Source organism: Anser brachyrhynchus, assembly GCF_964034855.1.
Source record: "Anser brachyrhynchus genome assembly, chromosome: 7".
NCBI classification, from domain to species: Eukaryota; Metazoa; Chordata; class Aves; order Anseriformes; family Anatidae; genus Anser; species Anser brachyrhynchus.
In genome coordinates this window covers 5,175,848-5,200,871 of record NC_137701.1, presented here as the reverse complement: position 1 = coordinate 5,200,871, position 25,024 = coordinate 5,175,848, and the positions used below count along the sequence as shown (strand labels likewise).

The window sequence follows — 25,024 nt, the reverse complement described above, 5'->3', positions numbered from 1 at the left end:
GTTCTTTGCCTCAGTCTTTAGTGGCAAAACCAGTTGTTCTCTGGATACCCAGTACCCTGAGCTGGTGGAAGGGGATGGGGAGCAGGATGTGTCCCTCACAATCCGCGAGGAAATGGTTGGCGACCTGCTACAGCACTTGGATGTACGCAAGTCAATGGAGCCAGATGGGATCCACCTGAGGGTACTGAGAGAACTGGCAGAGGAGCTGGCCAAGCCGCTTTCTGTCATTTATCAGCAGTCCTGGCTATCAGGGGAGGTCCCAGTCGACTGGCGGCTAGCAAACGTGACGCCCATCTACAAGAAGGGCTGGAGGGTAGACCCGGGGATCTATTGGCCTGTTAGTTTGACCTCAGTGCCAGGGAAACTCATGGAGCAGATTATCTTGAGTGTTATCACGCGGCACTTGCAGGGCAACCAGCCGATCAGGCCCAGTCAGCATGGGTTTATGAAAGGCAAGTCCTGCTTGACGAACCTGATCTCCTTCTATGACAAAGTGACATGCTTAGTGGATGAGGGAAAGACTGTGGATGTGGTCTACCTTGACTTCAGTAAGTCTTTTGATATCGTTTCCCACAACATTCTCCTCAAGAAACTGGCTGCTCGTGGCTTGGACTGGCGTACGCTTCGTTGGGTTAGAAACTGGCTGGATGGCCGGGCCCAAAGAGTTGTGGTGAATGGAGTCAAATCCAGTTGGAGGCCGGTCACTAGTGGAGTCCCCCAGGGCTCAGTGCTGGGTCCACTCCTCTTCAATATCTTTATTGATGATCTGGATGAGGGGATCGAGTGCACCACCGGTAAGTTTGCAGATGACACCAAGTTAGGTGCGTGTGTCGATCTGCTCGAGGGCAGGAAGGCTCTGCAGGAGGATCTGGATAGGCTGGAGCGATGGGCTGAGGTCAACTGTATGAAGTTCAACAAGGCCAAGTGCCGGGTCCTGCAGCTGGGGCACAACAACCCCAAGCAGAGCTACAGGCTGGGAGATGAGTGGTTGGAAAGCTGCCTGGCAGAGAAGGACCTGGGAGTACTGGTTGATAGTCGGCTGAATATGAGCCAGCAGTGTGCTCAGGTGGCCAAGAAGGCCAACAGCATCCTGGTTTGTGTAAGAAGCAGTGTGGCCAGCAGGTGTAAGGAGGTGATTGTCCCCCTGTACTCGGCTCTGGTGAGGCCACACCTCGAGTACTGTGTTCAGTTTTGGGCCCCTCGCTACAAGAAGGACATGGAGGTGCTCGAGACAGTCCAGAGAAGGGCGACGAAGCTGTTGAGGGGTCTGGAGAACAAAGCTTACGAGGAGCGGCTGAGGGAGCTGGGATTGTTCAGCCTGGAGAAGAGGAGGCTTAGGGGCGACCTTATCGCTCTCTATAGGTACCTTAAAGGAAGCTGTAGAAAGGTGGGGGTTGGTTTATTCTCCCACGTGCCTGGTGACAGGATGAGGGGGAATGGGCTAAAGTTGTGCCAGGGGAGGTTTAGGTTGGATATTAGGAAGAACTTCTTTACTGGAAGTGTTGTTAGGCATTGGAATGGGCTGCCAAGGGAAGTGGTTGAGTCACCATTCCTGGAGGTCTTTAATAGACGTTTAGATGTAGCCCTTAGTGATATGGTTTAGTGGAGGACTTGTTAGTGTTAAGTCAGAGGTTGGACTAGGTGATCTTGGAGGTCTCTTCCAACCTAGACAATTCTGTGATTCTGTAAGTCAAAGAATCAAAATTAAATTTTTTTACACTGCCATAAGTAAGGTGCAGAACTGCTGACATGTGACTGAGAAATGGGTGCGATTTGAAAAAAGTATTGGCTTGTGCTATATTTATCAAATTGGAAAGCTTGAGAACTCAAGTAGCATCTTTCATGGTGATACATTTGTTCAGTTTCTCAATATCCTTCATGCCTTTTATTCAGTACTCATGTTTTATTCAGTCAGATGCCCTTTATTCAGTGTTCATATATGCTATTTTTTTCAGCCATTCATTAGAACTAATCCAGTTCTTCTATCTCCCTGTACAGCTTCCTCTTGTAGACTTGTTCTTTTTTCCTTTCTTTCTGATTAGTTTTAGTCCCATCTTACTCTGCTGCCACTCAGAAGTTTGTTTCTTTTTGCTTTCTCTGAATCTGGTGTGTTAAATTTCTGCATACTTAAATCAATACTGTATTTTCCTTAGATATCTCATACCAATTGCTGTACTAGAAACCACGGATGTGAACACATCTGATAGAAATGTGAACATGCCTTTTATATTCAACTATTGCTATGACAGTAAGCCTATATTCCTAGCAGCTTTTACTGGACAAAACCAAATAATTTCCTAGGTACTTTTGCATGAAATCTAAGTAATCTGAAATATTTGTTCACATGTTTTGACTTCCATTACAAGGTAAAGGAATGTTACACTAAAATGGTAATTTAAGTTGCAGAGACTTGGTTTGAAGTGCTCAGCATTAAATACCATATTGTTGGTTGTAGTCTTATTTGAGATAGAGACCAAGGTGAAAGACATGGGACTTACAGCTAAGTGAGTGATGTACACAATGTTATTTCCAGAGCAGCTTTGACTGTCATGGCATTGTTGGCAATAAAACCATGCTTTCTGATGTCTCCAGGGTTTCCGAAGTCTCCTCAGGAGAAAGACAAATGAGGTATGTGCCCAAGGTGCAATCAGTGCGCATCCAAAGAAGCCCCAGGGCTGTGCCTCATTTGATCTCCTGAAAAGCAGTTCAGGATGGTGCTGGGCTCCAGCAGTCCTCTGCCTCGGTTACCCTGCAGAATGGGACTTAGGGGCTGGACTGCGACTTGGGGAGTTTCTCTGAACAAAGGAGTGGTGACCAACACTGCCAGGAAACATGTCTCAGATGAAATGTTAAGCTCTCCCTCTGTGCCAGCTCCTTGCTGGGCAGTGAGAGGGAACTTAAATTCCCTCTGCTGAGCTCTGCCTCAAAGGGTGGTACCGAGGATCCTCTGTTATTCGTTTTTCCTGCCAGCTTCGGATGCTCTTGGTTGTAAGGTTAGTAACTGTTTTCTCACTGCATCCATCTTTCAGCACAGCTGTACCAAGGGACCACGAACATACCAGCAGTCCCCTTCACAGAGCGTGTTCTCAAGCTGTGTCTGCATAGCTCCAGGATGTAACTTTGGGAATACAGGAGCAGGGGAAATGGCTGTGACCCTCCTGCCAAAGATTAAAAGGGGAGTGGAGCTTCATGGGGAACTAAGCTGAAGGTAGGCTCCAGCATCAACAGCTGGAGCTAATTAATTGCTGAACTGGTTTTCTGCCCCTCCGTGGACTGAAACAGCTCAGGAAAGGATGAGCTGATTGTTGAGGACTAGGACATGTGAAGTCCTGAGTGTTCGGCTGGGGGAGGGCAGAACAGGCCTGCCCTGTTTCAGCCTCAGTAGGTTGCGTTGCTGAGCCTCGTTTGTTTGCACCTTGATTTGAGGAAAAAAGTCATCTTTGTAATAAGGCTTGGGATGAAAGCTGTGGTCAGAAATCTGTAACTGATGTGTGCATTAATCAGTTGGTGTCTAATTGCTGCTGATAGATATATATATATATATAAAAATATGCAATGGTACCCCTGCAAGATACCTGAAGCAGCAAAGCCTGAGAAGCGTTTAGTCCCATTTTTTTCTGCCCGACAGAATTTGAGCAGTGTAGAACAGAGCAGTAGCACCCAGAAAGCACTTTTAATGTAAAACACAATCAGGCAACAGAGAGGTTTTTGGGCTCCTGAGGGTCTTCTGGATGCAGGAGTGTGGAGACCTGGATTGCAGTGTGGGATTCCAAAGAGCAGAGACAAAACTGCTGCTGTTCTCATTACTTTGGGCTGGGTCTGTGAGTCTATTTTAAGCTGTGAGCGTAAGGAAGGAAACATGAAAAACCAAAACAGGCTGGAGCAATCAGTACTGAAACTGCCATCCAAAAAACCCCTGTGGAGCCTCCAAGGATCGATGGTTGCCTTTTGTCTTTGCTGTGTAACAAGAAGGATTGAAACAAAAGCTGTTTGTAATGAAGTCAAGAAGAAATAAAAATCCTCTCTTGGAGCTGGAAAACGTATCTACATAGAAAAGGCATTTCAAAGAACCTTGTGACAGTGAAACATATTAAAATCCCCCACTAAAATGCCAGGTATCAGGGACTTCCCTAGCATGTCTAGATACCATTCATTTGGAAAACATTCAAAAACTCTTTCTCTCCCTTTGTTTCATTAAGGGAAAACCATCTGAATCAAGAGATGAAGAGGAAATTAACTTTTTTTTTTTTTTTTTTCCTTCTGTAACTCGTAAAGCCCTATCAATAAGCTGTGTCTGTAATGCTTCCCTTGCTTCTGCCTGCCTGGTGCTTTTTCAATTCCACTTGATTCAGCCTGCTCTTCCAGCAGGTGCCGAGCGGGTCGACAGAGAGCTGTCAGGGCTGTAGCCCCCCTCAAACAAAGGCTGGAATAACGCCCTGCAGCTGCTGTGGATCGGCAGCACAAGTGCGTGTGACCAAAGGAGAGCAACAGGCCTTCCCGAAACACAGATGCAAACTGTGGGCAGCCAGCCTCCTAGGAGGGAGATGGCTGTTCAACCTCCGTGGTAACGACGCTGCACTGGCAGATGGGTTGTAATTTACAGATTATAAGTTGATATAAGAAAACAAATTATAGCATTAAATATCTTAATTACAACTTATAACAATAATTACCAAAAGGAACAACTATCATGTTTGATTGTCACAATAATAATAATCATTGAATTTTTTTCTCCCCAAGTTTTATACTTCTCAAAGGAAATTGCACTTCAAACCATGCCAGCTGGTAGTGTTATCAGTTTACTGTAAACTCTTGTTCTTCTCTACTTCCACTTTGTCTTTGGCTGAGGGTGGAATTTGCTCAAGATGAACCTGGCTTCCGAATGACAGCCTGCAAGTGATTTCCTTTCATTGAAAAGTGGTGTAATTTTGGAAATAAAGGAAGCTTAACCCAAAAAAGCAAGCTTGAGGTAGGGGAATTCTAACTTTGTGTAACATGAGCATTGGCAGCTGGAAAGGACAAAGGGTGTAGATTCTGCAGCTATGCAAAATAGTATTATTAGGCTTAAATGAATATATTTATAGAGGGAAACTTACAGTCATGTTTTTATAAATACCAACAAAGAGAAGCTGGGGGTTCACTTTTCATCTGAAGTTTCAAATGGAAATGTTATTCTTAGGTGCTAATATTACTGTAATTCAATTACTGTAATTCAGTTCTTAGAAATTTTTTTCTCCTCTCTTCTGTTTTGATGAGGTCTTTCGTATCATGATTTACAACAAACAATCTTATTTGGACCATTTTTTTCTCAGTAACTACCAGCATGATGATAAATTTATACGGGGGAAATAAAACTTTCGTTCTGAACAGGTGAAAATTTTATCTGAATGCTGATGATGTGTGCTAGAGAGAAAACCCTCCTACCACAACCCAGAATGCATTGTCTCTACTTCAGAGAGATCTGTTGTGATAGCATCTTACTAGATCACAAGGAAAAACAAAAAAGCGTTTCTGCACAAACAATCTATACATTATAGTGTGCAGCGTTCACATCCTTTAGCTCATTTTTAAAACGGTTTGAGCTGTTTGGGATATTTTCAGATCCTTCTCAGTGGCTGGAGAAATGCATCATTCTGATTCCCTAAGTCATAAGATCATGGAGAAACATGAAAATGCATATTATGAAACTTGCAAATACACATGGTTTCAAAAAGAACACTAAGCAACTGTCCATTTTAGTACTGGAAATGTTCAGGGAAGAATTTTCCTGGGAAGAGTTAAGAAATCTAGGCCAGAGATTCAATGTCTTGTTTCCCCCTGATCCCCTGCCCTCACATTTAATCCCCCCACAAAAAATTTAGTGTATTTTCCTGTGGCTGTCTCCTTCAGATTGGATCACTCCCAACCATAGTAATATTGGCCTGCTTTCTTTTCACGTGTCAAAGGTCTCTCTACCACACACGTATATAAATGAGTACTTACATATGCATTATTTGAGTACCCTGACTCTGTTTTCAGTGGTAAAAGAACAGGATTAGGTGTTACTGTTGCTTTCTCCTTCTATTGTCCAAGGGTGCAGTGTTCAACCTTTATAAAGTCACTCAGGGTTTTACCTGATTACCTCTTCTGGTTTTCAGGATGACTTAGAAAGGTCTTAAGAAGGTTCTACTGCTTTCTAATTCTGAAAAAAAGTGCTTTAGAATTTGGTTGCTTTCCCCTGCTTTTCTCCTCTATCTCTTTCTTTTTTTTTATAAAAACATCAGCTCTATTTTTTCTTGTTTCTGCTAACAAAACCCTACTTCATGCCTTTTAAGTGTATACAATAAAATCTTTATTGGAGGCTTGGAACTGTTAACTATTACAACAGTTGATGTGTTTGTTGAAGTTGAATGAATATTTAAAGAAGCTGATGGAAGGGAGCTGGGACACAGATAGGGAACAGGATTACAAAGTCGAGAATGAATACATTTCCTTCCTTGTTGCTTACTTGTGATACCCTTATTCTACCAACTTGAATACTCAGCATCTTTCTAGATAAGCAGATATCTCATCTTTCATGTAATGAAAAAACAGAGGGGAAAAAAAAACAACTTTTGCCTATCATTTTATTTTTGTTAGAAAAAAAACAACTTGGTATATTTATGTGTTGCAAAAAGAACTGTGTGGGTGGGAAAGCATAACCATGCATGCTTATTTCCCGTTTTCACCTTCAAATGTGACAAACAACATTTTGCCTTGATTTATTTTCTACCTTTGTTTATGCATCCAGGCAGAAAGTATAACGGAGTAGTAGAACACCTATCTCAGTGTACTGCAAGGACTAACCCTCTCTTTGTAGGGTTGTTTTTTTTTTTGTTTTTTTTTTTTTTTGAAACCCTGCATTTAAACAGTTACTGTTGATACTAAAAATCTTTTTCTAATAAAAAGATGACTCTGTTTTATGTAGGTCTTTAAGAGGAAGTACTTGTGACACGAACTATTTAGAGTGTTCTACTCTTATTTTTAGATTTCCCCTCCCCCTTTCAAAATACCCAAGAGAACTTTAAAGGCAACCTCATTCTTTTAGACAACTCCTATGATGTGTGGGAAGTTCGAAAACATAACTCTGCAATGCTGTACTTCTGCTTTTCTCGTATAGTGTAATGTATAACTTCCAGAAGATCATAAATATTTATGGGGTGTATGCAACCAAGGCAAAACTTGGCAAAGTTGTGAAGGCAGAGGTCTTTTTTTTTTTTTCCCATCCTCTGGTTTGCCCCCAAATTCCGCTAAGTTCCTCTCAACAGACAGAACACTAAAAAGAGCCAAGGAAAGGTCTATAGGAGCAGCAGATTTCTAAGCAGGTGGGGGGTGGCTACAGAAAATATGTGGCTATAGATCTCATCATAACCCATGAGATGAATAATGTAGCAATGCAACATATTTAAATGAAATGTATTTCAAAATAAAATTAAAAGAAGTGCAATGTTCCCAACAAAAGAGGGCAAACAGGAGGGGGAGAGAGGTCTGATTTTTATTTTGATTTTCCCCCCCCTCCGCTTTCTGGTCATGAAGACCTGAGTACTATTAACTAATCTCTCAGGCAGATGTTTGTCTGCAGCTGGGCCCTTAATACTCCAGAATGAGCAAAGAGCACAAGAGGTTTAGTTCATGTGCTTGCGGGTTTTGTTTTTTGTTTTGTTTGTAACCTCTGCGTGTAAGCTAACTCTTACTCATTCTACAAAAGCAAACTGTTCTACAAAAGGAACTTAAAAATATTTTACTTCTAGTAAGAGCTTTTTTCAGTCTTAAATTAGAATCCTTTAAAAAAAATCCTTCCTAGCTGGTATCCAGCAGCTAGCCTGCAATCACTAATAGCAGAGGGTTGGCCGGTAAGCATATGGTCTTCTGTTCAGGGTTTCCCATTTGTAGGCCAAATTTTTTTGTAAACAGCTTTAATGGTGGAACTTGAAAACTCACTGGGGGCAAGATGCTAATATGAAAAGTCATTTTGAATTGTATTAGCAGAATGCATTGGTTCAAAGCACATTTTCTACTATAATTTGTTGCTTTGTTGTTCTGGCAGGTTACATGAGCACTAAATTGCATGTAAATAACATTTACATTTTTTTTTTCTGTGGTGTGTTAGAAACTTTGTCTATTTTGTTCCATTCTCACCCAGTTCTAAGCTGTAACAGGAAACTGCAACTTAAGCATCAATAGCTATGTTTCCATTCTTTGCAACTGTTTCTCATCACAGTGCTTATTAGAAATATTTGTTAAATATCAACTGGAATATCCTATTTCAGATCTAATGCTTTTTTTGTCAATTTTCTTTGATGCACCCATATCAATAATATTAGGATCCCTCGTACTTTTCCTTTCTGGCAGAGTGACTCGTGTAAACGGTCACCTGAACTGAAATAAAAACCTTTGTATGTTCATTTTAGTTCTGCCTGGAGAAGCACGAGGATGTTCGGTTCTCATTACAGACGGAAACAAGCTGTGCACTGTAACTGAGAAACTGAAGCAGAAGCAAGAACACACTACGGTGTTACTGTTGTAAGTAACAGCATGGAAAGCAAGATGCTGTTTGTACTGCTTAGAAACAGGGTGAATTTTATATGGAAAGAAGTGCCATAGGGTTAAGATGCGTTGGTTAAGATGACAGAAGATAGTTTAAGATGCTATTCCAGATCATTCCATAAAAAGTAGGGTTGTGTAGAAGGACAAAGTATAACTGAAGTACAATTTCACGGATTCACAGTGCTTCCAAAAGCTCGTTTTGATATAATTGGTTGGTGGGAACCAGCAAATGAGGTGAATCTGTCTGACCTCTCTCTTCGCAAGCAGTCCCCAGGCTGCTGATGGTGTGCACACAGGCACGCTTACCCAGGCAGGACCCCCCGTGCCTGCCCTCCCCTCATCTCAGGCTCTAGCAGGGCTGGTGAGTGTGTAAAGTTCACTGATACCTGAGACTCTGCCGAGAGTATTAAATGAAAATCATGAGTATACATCGTTTACAGCAAAATGTTCCCTAGAGCATGCCGTACCCTCATTAGCTCAGAGTTTGATGGTAAATGAGCAAAGTAGCCATTCTTCCTGTTCCTGAAATCAGTTATTTCACTTTTATAAAAGATTTGTGTAATCCGATTTTCCCCTGAATGTCATAAACAGTGGTGAGACACAGATGCATGTTGCCGTTAATGAGAAGGGATTGCTTTCAAGAGTTATCTTGAGACTAGAGCATGAAGATGGGCTGCAATTACGAGTGGGACGATTCTGGGAATTCCTGCTTTCTCCTGGTGTCATTGTCACACGCCCATTGCAATGCACAGCCTGTCTGTGTCTCTGAAGTTTCTGGTAGCTCAAGCGTGCCTCAGGGAGCCAAGCCAAATTTCCAGCTCCACTGGGGGAAAAAGTAAGGGCATAAGGAGTTCTGAGATGAAAAATGCCTGGATAACTCAGAGACCTACACGCATTCCTAGGTGGGCTGGTGAGGCACCAGGAAAGCGGTGGCCATCTCAGATTTCCAGGCTACTGGGAGCTTCCCAGTGCCTTGCCTTGCCCCCCCCAGGGACACTGCAGCCCTGCTGCTCTCACTAATCAAGGGTTTTAGCCTGCGAGCCAGCAACATGCACAGTTTCTGCCCTAAATGAGTCTCCGTAATTTTGCCAGTCTCTTTCGTGCGCTAAATCTATTTGTGTGTCGTAAAGAAGCTTATATCAGGGACAGGCACAGTCATTTCCAAAAAAAAATTCTTCATAAAGCCAAGATGTAATTGTTCATAGGCTAAGGTCTTGCAGACTGTTGCATCTGAAATTTGGTTCCTAGAAGTGATAGGCAGCTCTTCTCAGCTTAACGTCTGCCCTTTACATTTTGCTGTCATAGCAACAGCACAAAACACGTCCTTGTGACTAATCTGCTTTGCTTTTCTCCATCTAGGCTTTAAGCAGGAGAAAGAATCAGAGGCAGAGTTTCCCCCCTCCAAACGTTTTCTCTCCTCATCTCTTTACAGTGCTGCTGCTCGGGGGAGCAGGGCTCCTGTAGGAGGAGGGGCAGGGAATTTAACCTCAGCAAGCAGCTGTGCTGTACTGTCATCCGCTGAAGAGCATCGCAACAAAAGACTGCTCTGCTGTAAAAATGAATCCCATCTAGTGACTGCAGAAATAATAATACAAGAATATGAAGGATTTTAACCTAAAGCACTGATCCTGATTTTAATATAATATGTGCATTTATACCAGATTAGTGTCAAGAAGCGGCATTTCAAAAAAGAAAGAAGTGGATAGAGAAGCAAATTACCAAGAGCTAGCAGTAAGCTTAGCTGAGATGCTCAGTGCTTTTTCAAGTGCTTATAACTTTTTCAGATTGTATGTTTCCTGGTCAACGTTTCTTTTTGCATCAAGATAATTCTGGAAATGTCAGCAGTCTGAGCAGAAATGTCATGCTCCATAGTTATTTCTGTAATGCTAAAAGAATAGGGATGGCTCCTGTGACCTAAAAGCAAGGGTGCTAGGCAGGCATCTCTTTCTGCTAACAGTTTGGCTCTTTGCACTTCACCACTCCTGAAATTCACCAAAAAACTTTATATTGCAAGTATCAGGCAGGCAAGTTCTTGCTTCTTCCCTTCCTTCTTTCCTTAATCCCATTGAATAACCAAGATGTTTGCATAAAGAAATTTCAGGTGGAGCTCAGAACTTTTTCTCTGTTTGATAATAAAAGTGAACCCCAGCAGAACTTTAGACTGGGTGTGCTTAGCTGTGGTATTGGTAACTAGTAAGCATAATAGCACTAGGAATCTTGATCCTAGCAATTCCTGTGCTGTCTAGAAAGCAGCCACACGAGCCATTTGTAGGGTCTGTTATTTCCCCTTCTAAGGCTGCCCTTCACTAATGACCTAGTTGTATTATTAATTTAACACTAATCCCACGTTTTTTTTTTTCAAGAACTACATAATTCTTCTTGAGCATACTGCATTTATAACTGTTTTATTATCATTGTTATTGTAGTGTTTGGGAACCTATACCATAGCTCAACTTACTACTCTGCGTCCATAGCAATAAGTGCTGGTTTCCAGTGTTATCTACCTTGACAAGCCACATATAATTGGCTCAAAATAATAAACATTGCATTCAGATCCTGTACTGAGGTTGGACAGCTTTGTGTGTTGTACATGTGTCTGTATGCCTGTGTATGTGGTGTAGAAGGGAAGGAAGAGGAGTGAACTGTGAAATTTCAAAGAAGTGCTTGCGCTAGAGAGTAGAGATAACGGTGGGATCATGTTAACTAACCTTCAGAGAAAATCAAACCAAGACTGTTCACAGAGTCACCAGAAATAAAAGATGTTTACAAGCGTAGCTTCCTCTCCTATGCAGGAAGCCAGTCCTTCCCCCCATCAAGTTTGGTGGAAAATCTCTAATTTTACAGCTTGCCATTCCAGCCTCCCTTTCTCTAGGTGGTGTTTCAGGATGAAAGGGGTTATGGCAGTGCACTGTATACTTCAGTCGCCTTTTCTGGTGTTGCCTCATGAAGCTGTCACAAACTAGTTCAAACTGCAAGTTTATAATCACAAACTAATCGCAAACTGTGAGTGATAAAGGTCATAAGAAACCAGGAAAAGCTCTGATAGGGAAAGTGTTGTTCAGTGCCTGGTAGGATGCACGTACATTTTGAAACTGAACGAGTAGCTTTTTATCTAAATAGACATTACTTGTTGTCTTGATATAATGGAGAAATTATATAATGATGAAGGGCCAACTTCATAGAGAGAAGAGCTGTTGTATTTTTTGCTCAATTGGAAACATTTTACTGCAAACCTCAACGTGGTCCTTTTTAATTAGTAGTGTAGTTTCAGCATCACTGGTGTCCTCTCAGGAAGTTCATATTACTTTAGACTGTTAACCTACAAACCTTTGTGATCCAGTGGAGCAGAGATGTTGCTGCCTGAGAAAGCTTGCTAAGATGGGGCTTACAGGACTTGGTTTTCATTCTGGCCATTTACAGACTGACTCATGGGTATGCATCCAGGGCCTGATGCCTTGTCTCAGTATGCTAAATTTCACGGAGGATGCAGAGTTGCCACCTCAAGTCTTGGTAAAATTTTAGAATAAAATAAATGGTGTGAGGCGAAGAAGGAACAGTGAGAGACTTTAATTTGTTAGAGCCTGTATGTAGATACGTACCAATCCCCATGCATATGCATGTGGCGATGGTAGAATCATAAATGTACAATCTGCAAGAATACAACTGCTTTTTTCAGTGTCCTGAAATGCTCTTTCTATGCGTATGCTGCTGTGAGAGAATGCTTTTAATAAGGTGACGGAGTTCTGACTCAGCCCTGCTGTGGCAAAGTCTGCTAAGACCATGACAGAAATAAAAGCAATAACCTCTCTGCAGTCAACTCCAAAAGCAGTTAAGTAAATTTGTTGTTTGAGCAGCACTGAGATGAGGGTTAATGCTGCCACACAAACCAGAAAAGAAATAAAGAAAGAACTTTAGTTTCAAGTTACATGAAACTGCTTGCATAACACCGGAACAAAAAGTGGTAGAAGTGGAAATATTGTCACATTTTTAAGAGGCCACCATTAGGGATATAGAATAGAAAGACACGCAGCCATAAAGAGACCAAAATAATTGACGCAGTCATCTTCAGATTTTCCAGACCAATATATTCATATAAAATAAAGAAAATATTTTCTAAGTGGTACAATTTTCATTGAAGTACTTACGGGAAACACCATGAAAGAAGAGAAAAACCCCCAAACTTTCACAGAATCACAGAATCGTCTAGGTTGGAAGAGACCTCCAAGATCATCTAGTCCAACCTCTGTCCTAACACTAACAAGTCCTCCACTAAACCATATCACTAAGGGCTACATCTAAACGTCTTTTTATTAAAAGACGTATTTATTAACTTTCATTAAACTCAGACGTGTATCTGTTTTATGCAGAAGACACAGATGTAAGGAAGTAGGTGACTAATGGGGTGGAACTCTGAGAATTCTTGCTTTAAATAAAAAATTATTAGAGAATAATGCAGTCAATCAAAATAAATATCACTTTATAGAAGCCTAATGGAAAATCCTTTAAGCCATTCCTAACAAATAATCCCAGTTAAGCATAAAATAGCAAGTGCAGTTACTTTTTCAGGGTGCTGTTTTGTTAATCCTAAAATACACATTTTTTATTCCTGAGATAGTCACAGCTAATCATAGTTACGTGTACTTGTCTGTAAAGTCAGTAATTACATTTGTAATAAACATTAACTTCTATAAGCACTATACAATCTTATTTTGAAGAGCTGAGTGAGACACAGGTATGCATTGAGCTACAAGGTCACAGCGTTGTTGCATCTCAGCAGCATGCCGTAAAAATTATTTGTCCACAAGGTAACTGACAGCGGAACTATTATTTGAGTTATCTTGTTGAAGGCTTGGTCTTTCCATAGCTGCATGGAGTCTATAGGGGGCAGGACCGCTCTGAGCTGTTCACAGGTACAAGCTGCACTCAGCAGAGGTTGGACAGTGCCTTTAGAAGCCAGTAAGAGCGTGCAATTTGTTATCTGAAGAAACAACCTACCTGAAGCAGCTTCCTGATTCTCTTCAGGTTGTGTATCAGAAGAAGGTTCTTCTCTTGTGAAACCCGGTCTAGCTGTTCATCCACTTGTATTAGCAAATTCTGTAAAAGGATCATTGCCATTGCTTCATTGTTGGATGCAGCCTCCCTAGAGAAAAAATGATTGAGAAACATGCATTTTAAAAATGTTATAAGAAGTGCCAAACTATCTTTACAGAAATTTATAATCCATTGAGAAATTAAAGCTGTAAAAAATGCTTTAAATACATAGTGACTTGCATATAGTTAGAACTATGTAAATAATTGATTTTTATGATCCTTTAATTTACATTCACCTAGATATGCAGCTATAAAGGCAGCGGATGTTCTAAGCCCAGGCTACAGAGTCAGCCAGAGGGGAGACAACCAGGGTTTCCTAGTCTCGGTTCCAGTGAATATTTAAACATTTTTAGCCTGTTTCCCAGAGGAAATGAGGCGTATGCGTGCTGTCACTCTCAGTCTGTCAGTCACACATATAATTTCTGAAGTTGCTGCCCACTTTCAGCCAAAGTTGACAGGAGGCTCACAGTCCAAAAGAGATGGTGTTTGTATGAATTTCCCAGAAAACTGGCAGGTTGGTAGAGGAGAGGAATCCAAATTAGTGCCTCCACTGAGGAAAATGGCAGTAATAACTTGCTCCAGGAGGCAACAGCCAGATGGCCAGTCAGCAGATATATATCTTCACACCAGGCACCAGATGAGCCTTCGCCTGGCCAAACTATTTGGGGATACAAGAAGACTCTGAAGCTACTGGTGAAGGGTATGTAGGGGACAAAGGACACAAATACATGAGAAAACAGGCTTTACTAGTTCTGCTCTTTATGGAACAGCTTGTTACATGATGGGCAATAACATTAGTGAGCAGAATAGAGGAAGATAAGCTTTGGATTGCATAGCATCCCTGTCCTTAGGGCACTCCCTCCTTGCTCCCCAAATGGCAGATGCCTGTTTGAGATATGACTGCTAAATCTGGCAAACAGGGGATTTTAATGTTTCCCATGTTCCCACAGGCACGTAAGCATTGTATGTGATAAACTGTGAGGAAAGATTATATTCCTTAGCAGATTTTTCCAATAGTCCTCCAATAGCCTTGGATAATTAGCTTGTCAAACTCAGATGTCTTGCTGCTACTACTAATATAAACTTTTTTTAGTATCTAGTTCTGGATTTTCTTAAGATAACTATGCAGTGAATTTGATCCAGCTTTGTGCGTAAATTCACCTTCTAGAAAACTGTTCCTGCAAGTAGCTGGTTTGGACAAGTTGAATAATTTTGTGCTGCAAGAGGCAAATTAATGACATTTCCATTGAAATCTGACTTGCTTTTTTTTTTATTTTATTTTTTTTTATGAAAAACCTTTAATACCGTTAATTTGCTAGACAATTTTTGTGGGATTTTGTTTAAGAATAAGTACAAATGAAAACTCACTTCCAGACGTTTCTTAAATTTAAAACTGTAAGGGACAGAAAACTGTGCTCTAAGAAAGTGCATCCAATCTAGAATGTTTATACATTGAGTATATACTTACATTAACCTTTAAATATGGTAATATGGTGCTTTTCATTAAAATCATTATGTCAACACATGCAGAAAACCCAATTATGTTCAGAACTCTTCAAAAATACTGTCTTATCTTTCATGTAGCATGTGGTAATTTATTAGGAATAAGCATAGGAAATAATTTTATTCTGTGGTTTAAGATAACATCACATATAAAATATGTACAATTGTTATTTAATAAATTAAGAAGAACTTTGCAGCTTTATCAGGAGTTTACTGACACTGAATCCCTCAAATAAGTGAAGTGTAACACTAGCTCAACAAGCTAAATCCATAACGAGGGGAATACTATTCTTGGGGTGTAGATGCCTGCTCAGTTCACAAATGAGCACCCTAAAATCTACTAGATAAGCAAAAAATTTTTTTTATGACTGAAATCATAAGAGAGAGAAAAAAAATTATTCCTACCAATCTTGGCTTTCTATCCATTGTGCCAGTAGATGTCGGATTTCCATGGGAAAGTTATCATCGTAGAACTGGTCTACTTGCTCCAAAAACTTTATTTCCAGTTGTTGAACTTGACTCCATTGGGACATACTGCAAAAGAAATGATTAAACATGTTTGATATTGAAAGTTATATATTTGATGTATTAATAATCCAAATTTTCATTGCAGTTCTTTTTTTATTACATACTTTAATATTTCTAATTATCCTCTGTCTTTCAAAATGGACATTACCTGGCTAAAGCTGGTCAGTTAAAGGGAAGAGGAAGAAAAGCAAGCAAGACCATTAGAAGTTTTAGCTCTTAAACCTGAATGGGAACCGCTACCAACTTTCTTCCTTAATGCAAATGTTTTGGGTTACTGTATGATGCTTATGAAATAAGGAGATTTACACAGCATCTCTTTCAATAGAAGTAGCTTAGGACTGTATGCTTCAAATCCAGGTAAAACTATTTTTATGAAATGTTAGTAAAAGCATAGAATTTGCTCTTATCTGTGAATTCATACTACTGTATGATGTGCTGTTCCTAGAGCCCCATGTCTTCTGTTTGGAGAGTACTGCTTATGTCACAATCTAAATTATTGATCTTTTCCATTTTAAACTGGCATAGAATTCTGAGATTTGGTGTTGAAAAAAAAATAAAAAAGCTTGGGAAGGGTAAAGTCCTATGAAAAATAAAGGACAAGCTAGAGTAGGATCACCCAATGACAGGCTCTGAAATTCTTAACTGGAATGTCTATCCCAGTTAGCTTTTGACTGTTTACTGATATATTGGAGACAGAAGCTTGGTTGTTCTAGATTTTAGGTGGGTTGAGTTGTCTTTGAATATCCACCTCTCCATGGACTAAAGAGATTGTTTGGGGTGAGCAGACTCTCAAAGTAGACATCTCAGCTTCTGTGACTCTTTTTCCACTTGGGCGAACATGACCTCTTTGCGCTCTAAAGTTGCACCACATCATCATTAATCCAACTGGTGAAAACAGTATTTTCATTGTGATTTTTTTTTTTTTTTTGGTGCTGAAAAGCCTGGCCAAAAGCAAAAGGGGAATAAGCTCAAATGAAAAAAGTAGAAACTGGTTTGCTACTTTAGCCCACAGTGCACTAAAGAAGCCTGAAGGTTGCTCTGAAGGGTACCACTGGCAGTGTGCTTGTGTCAGCGCTCATGCCTATACCTTGAGGTCCTTCCAGCACTATCAGATCTTCTCTATAGTACTGAGGGATGCACTGAGATAAACAGATGTACTTCTGTATCGCACAGAGAGATAAAACGTTGCCTTGGGGCAGACTATGCCAGGTTGTAATTCTAGATGTGGTGTCTGCAGAAAAAATCTGAAGCAGTGTTGGTAATGGGCCATTATGGGTAAGTAGATAAGGGGGACACCCTAGGGCATGCCCTGGTATCTTGGCCCTCACATGAACTCTGCCCTACCCTGATCCTGTACCAGAGATCATCTGCTCCTTTATTATCTTTGTTCATGCTAACAAACTACATAAAATCCAGCATCATTGATTAAAGATTGCATTGCAGTAGGTCAGTGTTATGTTTGAACACTTCTGATAGATTTTTTTCCTGAAAAAAAGATGAGATTTCATCAACGTTGACATTTTTGTAACAAGTTGACCTTTTTATAAAGAGCTTTCCCATTTCCATTTATGAATCATAACATCAACTTTTCAAAGAATATATCTTTAATATTGTGTGGGTTTTTTATGTTGTTTTTTCTTAAGTCAGAAGGAAAAAGAAACAACAGAAGGATGAAGTATCTCAAGGTTTAACAGACTTGAGTACTTACTCATGAAAAGCGAAAGTGACAAGCTTTAGTTTCTCCTTAACTAAGGCTGGATGCGATGACTCTGTGTGCGTTTTGAAGGACGCTGTGTACCATCTGTGGAAATGTGCCCAATGCCATTTCCCTCCTCTTTATTACTTCCATTAACTAGAGGAAAAATACTGCCCAAACATTTACTTTGTTTCTTTAAATTGCTGAGAAGGAATAATATACAGGAGTGCTTTCCTCTCTTTATTGCTACACTGGTAATTATTAAGAATCACAGACTGTATTTCTTGAGATATGTACAAAAAAACAAAATTGTGATGTAGTAATAGCACACGTTCAGGAAAAAGAGAAAAGTAAGATTTGCAAGCCTGCTCACTTTCAGTGAGGGTTTTTATTGCAATTTCATAATTGTGAATTATGGTGGCTGTGGTACCCTAAAGATCTTGGTAAGAACTTAGTATTGTTATCTAAAGGAAAAGAAGCAAAACCTTGTGCAGGCTGCGGTCTCCTGAGGCCTTCTAAGTAATGTGCAGGGATGCTCGCATGCATCCATGCCGGCAAAGGATGAGTCTGGTTTGTACATAGGATTTTTGTAACATGTTTAATACAACACACCCTGTCCTACCTTTTCCTCTTCCTGGGAGTCACACTAAAAGCTAAAAAGCTCAGAATACCTGTTGTTTATTTTGGATCTTCCCTGAAGGCCTCTAGCAGAAATGCGCAACGTGAAATATTGGTAGCGCAACTCTCTTTCACTTTTTTTTTGTGCTGTGAGGTGCTCGTTCAGGTACTTCTGGTTTTATCTGTGAGCCCGTATCTAGAACTATGATCTGTACCAATGCAAGGTACGTTCCCTGCAGTCTCTCTGGCAGAGAAACTTCGCGTTTGTGCCCTGACAGAGCAGCACGGAGGCCGCAGGAGGAGCTGGGTGCCCCGCTTACCCCTGGTGGTGGGGAGCCCCAGGCCCATAAGCCTGCTGCCAGCCCAGCTGGGGGGCAAGAGCCCCCCAGACTGAAGTAAAAGACACCCCTCCATTCACTGCCTTCAGCACCCCGCATCCCCCAGGCACGAGGCATTTTGAAGATGCGCTTGGCGCGTGGATGGACAGCCGGACAGACAACTAGACGGAGAACCCCCCCCCCCAAGATGCCCCCACTTGCCTGTGCGAGCGCTCCCCAGTCGAGCCCTGCTGCAGGCGGCGTCCCCAGGCGTGTCTGCCGCCTGCCCCGTGCTTTATGCTGCCCCAGCCCCGTCCCGGCGGCTTTTCCTGTGCGTCAGCTGCGCCCTCGCCGCCCCGGGGAGCGGGACGGGAGCGAGAGTCGTGTCTGGGCTACAAAACACGGCGAGCAGCGTGGCCACACAGCAGCCACCGTACCGCTCTGGGTTACATGATGTGACACGGCTCCGGCAGTTACTTAGGAAATGGCCAGAAGGAGGTTATTTATCCAAAAATAAAAAAATCTCCAATTTATACGGTGGCGCCCAAGCCTGTGTGGAAGGCAGAGGGCTGGGGCCTGTCATGCTCCCAGGGAGCCAGGCTTCTCCTTCTCCGCTGGGATCAGGGGGCCACCAGCTTTCTGGCACGCAAACTTTGCTAGCCAGCTTTTGTAATTAACGCTAGTTAAAAGGCTGAGGGCAGCCCTGAGAGGAGTTTGGTGGTACAGCGTGGAAATGCTACGTGCTGTGACTTCCTGCAGCGGCTGCTGGTGCTTCTCGTTTCAGGCAGTGCCTGAGATGCAGGAGCTTCTCTTCAAGATAAAAGGCTCAGTCCCTGTCCTGAAGAGTTAACAACCTGACATCATCCATATCAGTAAATATTATTATAAAAGGGTTATGACAACAGGAAAGTATTTTTTTTTTTTCTAAATAAATACATTATTGGAAAAAGGATCTCTGTAACATCAGGTGCATTGTCGCTAAAACCAAAGCAAATGGCAAATGCTAAATTATGATAATTTCAAATCTGTCTTACCTCAGCACAGAGCTTGAATGGTAGGATCAAGTCTTTGATGTCACACAACGCAGCTGCGGTCTGCCCTAAAGAGGATCCTTTTGAGCAATTATTATTTTATTTGTCACATTGTGTGTTACCAAAAACCCCAGTCATGAGCAAGGCTCCTCTGTGCCAGGCTGTACAAATACCGAACAAAAGGCGTGCTCTCGGAAAGTGCCAGTGAGCTGGTGGAGCAGTGTTACACTCTGGGCTGGGAGGAACATGAAACCTTGTTCAAGTGAGAAAGCCAGGTGCAGGAGATGTAGTTAAAAGGAAGGTGCGTGTCACTGTTGATGTGTAATTACATTTTCCAGACAGAGCAGAGTGAGAATCTCTGATACATAGGTAACTTCCAGATCTGCTGGTAGACGTCATCTTCACCATATATGCGCTTGAAATGAGATCAGACATTTTCTTTAATAGCATTTAGAATTTTTTTCATGTGCATTTGCATTTTGAGAGCCAGGATCATAACAGACCTCTGCAAAATCCTGATTTATAAAAATGCATACTTCAGCAGTCTCTGTATTTAATGTCCTTTTGCGTTGTACTATTGCATATTTGTCCATTACCTTTTTCAAGTGAGATGAGGCTATAATGTACTAGAGCATTTTCTTCAGTTTTTTATTAAATAATCAGTGTACAAAATCACATTAGCTTTTTCAGACTTTGACAAGTCCCTGTTCAGACCTAAATGTGTCACACACACAGGAGGGAAGATACAGCAGCGCTTTACCTGTGTTCCTGTTTTTTTGCTCATGGGTATCCCAGCGTTTCATTCAGAATACATACATTCATGCACATGTTATAATCCTCTTTCTGTGAGATTGCATATTGTCATTTTGCATACGTGATAAATGATCTGAGGGATCACCTGGCGTTTTCTCAGATTTGTTTCTCTACCATTTGGCAAATCTTCATAGTTTTCTAAGGTGGTTAATTTTTACGTGGTTTATGGTGTACCAGTAGGCTCACGCAGGTGCAACCCTGGGACACTCAGCAATGTGAGGACCGCCCAGGAAATATCATTTATTAGTAATTTAATTGCAGGCTGTCAGTAGGGGGAACTGTTGCACCACACTTTTTCTTTATCCTTTAAATAAATATTGATAACTATTTATTTTCCTTTTGGATTAAGTACTTATTTTCTAAGCATCCTTTCATAACTGATATCCATAATGGTAAGAAGACAGGTAGTTCATGCCATCCCAGTAAAATAAAACAGTAACAGGGATCCAGTCCCTCTGATTTTTGCTTGGCCCTCTCCACTAACCTAGAAAAGCAGCTTTATGATGGAGTGGTTGCTATTAAGATAATGTTGTGCTGCTTGCTATCTGGTGCCAGTATCTATTCAGGTTTGCTTCAAGAGCCGGTGAGAAAAAGAATCAGGTTAAGTGTCATTCCCCAAAACTAGGGTAATGAGAGGCCGCTCCTCGCCTGAGGTTCAGAGAGATCAGTGTCTGGGAAGAGGGCTCCTCCGTCCTCACCCCGCTCTGTGGCACATGCTGTGGGGAAGGCAGGAAGATGGCCAAGATGGCGACAGCAGTGGAGCCAGCCGGGCGGGTGTGAGGCATGGCTGTGGAGGCAGAAGGGTGCAGGGGAGATCCCCTCAGTGAGGGGTGCAGGGGGATCCCCCTCACATCCTCTCAGTGAAGGGTGCGGGGGGGGGGGGGATCTCAGTGAGGGGTGCGGGGAAATCCCCCCCCCAGCATCCCCTCAGCGAGGGCTGCAGAAGGCTCTCCTCAGCGAGGGCTGTGGGGGGCTCTCCTCAGTGAGGGGTGCAGGGTCTGCAGGAAAACGAGTGGAGTTGCTCGTTGCATTGCGGTGAGGTGAGGCGAGCTCTGAGGCTGACAGAGCGGTGGGCGTGCAGAGGTTCCCTGTCGGGGCTGTGAGGAGGGCCTGGATGAGAAAAGCTGAGGCAGGTGACAGGAGGAGGTTGGAGCTTGTGAGGAACGGGTCCCTGCGGGTAACGGGGAAGAGAAACGGAAGGTACTGTGGAGAAGGTGGCTGAAGCACTGTTTAAGAGGAGGGGGCAGATGAGTGGTAAGGCTCAGCTAGAGCTCGTTGAACAGTAGCTGTGCTGGAGTAGGATTGTGGAGGAGCTGGCTCGAGCCAGGTGGCAGTTATGGCTGTGCTAACCATGAGGAGGGTGTGCAGGAGGCGGGTGCTCCAGGACTGCATGGGACCAGGGGTGGTGGGCGCTTCTGGCTGCCCCTCGACAGGGGAGACCCACCAGGCACACGGACAAGGAAGGACAGGCTGACACTGCACTTGTGGAGCGGAGGGCAGAGGTAAAAAGCCTGGGGCAGCCCTCGGGTGGGAGGGGAGTTTCTTGAGGGACATCCAGGCACAACAGCGCGGTGAGGCTGCAGCCCTGGGGTGGAGGTGGCTAGGAGCATGGGTGGGAACTGGCCAGTGAAAGGTTCAAGCCCTCATTGAGTGTGGTAGGTCAAATTTAATCGTTACTGCACAATGTTTTGTTCCCCTTGGTCGGTGTTTCAGCAGCAGTAAAAGTGAGCGAGTAAGAAGCAAGAGTCTAAATTGTGTGGGCTATTGAAAGGGTAGAAAAAGTCTCAAATAATGGAGAAGTAATTCTGGACATGCTAATCTTCTAATCAAACGTTCACAAAGTTGTTTCTAGGAATACTGAGACAATTTGTTACTTTGATCCCTTGGACCAACCTGTAATCAAGGTTATAAACTCTTGTGTTTGGCCTCTGGTCATTGTACTCCTTGACTAACCTTTAATTAGAGTGTGTCTTCTATCTTTTACATAAAAAAGACATTTAGCTTGAACATGCTGTACATGCTTTATGTCTTGGATCTGAACTCTTCATAGCTTTTCTTCTTGTATTCAGAACAAGGACTTCTGGTCTCAGTGAGACTAGTAAACACTGTAATCATGAGAAATTGTCTTGCTGGCAGTGTAGTTCCTCCTCGTCAGCACAGCATAAATCAGAAGTCATGCGTGCAGGTCACATCCCTTACTGTCCTCTGTTTGGAGAAAAAGACAGCAACAGCAATGTTGTTCTGAAGTTGCATGTTCTAACAAGCTGTGCATGAGATCTCTTAGCTCTGTTTGTGTGTAGCTAAAAGAATGATTGTTATGCTTAGAAAAATGTTTGTTGTTGTTGTTGTTTTTTGTTTGGTTGATTATCAATTGCTGAAAATCTTTGTTTTCCAGCTTCCAGTAATGAATAAGCCATATGTGAGATGTATACATCTGTTTGAAGTAAAAATATATATCTTACCCAAATTCAAAATCATACCAGCTAGAAAAAAAATCAAAATTAACTGGTTATGTAGATAATAGTGACAAGTCAGGAACTATAGAAAATTGAAATTGGCTTCCACTGAGCTGGGAATTTTATGAATTTTAATTTAATATATAAGATTGCTTTAACCCTTCCGTCTCCCAAATGATTTCATGCAAGTTTAACTTTTGCTTTTCCTCAATCACTTTAAAGTCAGGTTTCCTTTTTTGGTTTTGAGTTCTGTAGATTTTTAGGAATTCTAGTAGCAGTGTTTTAGTAGACTTTTACATTTAGTGAAGTCTGTGGCATCTCGGGAAGTTTTTTTCTTATTCTGTACAACAGCTTTCTTGTCAATTGGTGATGATCACTTTTGTTTGCACAGAAGTTGAGGACTTTGTGATTACTGTTTTCCAAAGTAGAGTGTGAGAAAGGAATACAATATTAACGTGATTTGGGCAATGCTGCGTTTCTGTGTGTATGTTCCTGTGAGATTTAACTTGGAGGGCAAAAAGGAGAATGTCTTGGTGATGCAACTTGATTAGCATGAAAGGCAGTGTTGACAAGAGAAAAGAGAATTTTTCATAGTAAGCTCACTTGGGACACATGCTGTCAATAGTTACTTAAGTTCTTACTGCCTTCCCTACCTAGGATCAAGATGACTATGCATAATGGTAATTTCTGAGCATACTTATGAATGTTTTCATTTTACAGTCTCTTAGAACCTTAGAGGAGTCCTTGAGTTTTATTAAGCTTGCTAGTATATGCTAATTGCAGAAAGCAATTTGGTGCTGAACAGCGACTTCCCAATACAAAGATCAATAATTTTAGAATTAGTAATGGATCATACTCAGAGAAGATAACTTGGTTAATTAATTTAATAAAGTCCTTTCACAAAGGGAGCAATTAAACCAAAGTTTGATTATTTCTGCTTGGTAATATTTGAAATATTCCATATTAAAGTTAGTCTTTAACTCTGATGGTGCCAAAAGAACCTCTTGATTTATACTACTCTCTGAACCTCCTTATCTATTTATTCTTATTTATATAAGAAAACACACATCTTCAGAACTGATGTCAGTTTTCTCCTTGGCTAGGCAATAAGAAAAAAACAAATTGGAAGTGGTTGTACTGTTGACCTTAATTGTATTGTTGGATATCACGAGGAGGATGGCAATCATGTGCCCATTACGGGCTCATTGTTTTTCTTCTAGGCTGTCTGAAAGTGGTATTTGCTTTGATCCTTTTATTCATCTCAAGCCTCCTGTAACAAATAGCTGGGGCTCAATTTTATATATATATATATATATATTTTTTTTCCCTGGATCTCAGCTGCTTAGCACACTGTAAGGGCCCCTGCTATGTATGGGAAGGTTAATTGCAAGCTGTCATGTCCCTCACTTAGTGCAATTCCTATGGTGGTAGGGAAGGAGGAGAGAGATGGATGAGCATATAATGATTCTGGATTTATTTTGAAAATCATTATCATTTCTGAATTTTCCAAGTTTTTTTCTAGCTTGTTTCAAAATTTTCAGTATGAATCAATTTTCAGTATGATTGGGTCATACCAGAAATGAAAACAAGCTTATTTTCACTAGGAGACAATGGAAGCAGTTGGTGGAGCAAGACTCAAAAATGAGAGCTGAAGACTGTATGTGAAAATTTAGCACAGGAAGTTGTTCTGTTGGTGCGATCAAAACTTGCTTTATTCCCTTGTCTTCACAAGGAGAAGGGTGGTTTCTAGAGCTTGCTAACATTGGGGGAAATGTTAGTGAAGACGAAAGCAGCCTGTAGCCACCAAAGGACATAGGTCAAACCAAAGCTCAATTCTTTCTTCAGCCTGAGGTCCTTCAAACCCGCATCTCACGCCTTCCCCGTAGGTGCTTTGCTGATGATGAGGCTCCTGTGGGGTGGGGAGTGTGTTCTATTTCTCCTGGAGAAACAGATGTGAGGCTCAGGGAGAAAGTGTGCTGATTCACTGTGGTCTGGTTATTCAGGCACTCCATCGTCAGAGTCCAAGGGCGTTTGCTGCGTGCGAAGCAGTTACCACGTCTGGTGTACGTGGAGCAGGAATCAAAGCCTTCCCAGCAAGAGCTGGGGGCCTTTGTGGTTGGGCGAGTTCGTGCTTTCATTCCTGGTCAGGGTGAGGTGGCACAGCGTCAGCTGTGGGCGAAAATACTCGTCTGCAATACTGTGAGCAGCCTGTAGTGTCAGGATGACAGCCGTCTGCTGGGAGAGGAGAAAAGAGAGAGGACGTCTGGACTCCCACAGTATGGAAAGGGAGTCAAACCCCGGTCTTTGAGTCCTGGTAAATGCCCTAAATACCGATCTATGTGCTTATTTGCAAAACGGCACCTGGATGTGAAGGGGAGGGTGATGGCCGGGGCAGGAATTCCTCCC

General features: G+C 41.9%; 2 protein-coding genes across 4 annotated transcripts in view; one reads left to right on the top strand and one right to left on the bottom strand.

Annotated features, from left to right (window-relative positions):
* Positions 1 to 19,504, bottom strand: part of STAT4 (signal transducer and activator of transcription 4) — a 45,568-nt gene extending 26,064 nt beyond the window's left edge. Inside the window, exons 1-3 of one of the 3 annotated variants that reach the window (XM_080598816.1) lie at positions 19,353 to 19,504; positions 15,565 to 15,693; positions 13,561 to 13,705 (exon numbers count right to left, since the gene is read on the bottom strand). In XM_080598816.1, coding sequence (XP_080454942.1) covers positions 13,561 to 13,705; positions 15,565 to 15,692 — 273 coding nt within the window. In that variant the 5' untranslated portion in view covers position 15,693; positions 19,353 to 19,504. Of the gene's footprint in view, positions 1 to 13,560; positions 13,706 to 15,564; positions 15,694 to 18,540; positions 19,161 to 19,352 lie in introns of those variants that run through there. The other 2 variants (XM_080598817.1, XM_080598815.1) reach the window with 2 other exon arrangements.
* MYO1B (myosin IB) overlaps positions 1 to 25,024 on the top strand; it is a 178,879-nt gene that overhangs the window by 26,221 nt on the left and 127,634 nt on the right. The gene's annotated exons all lie outside the window — the stretch shown is intronic.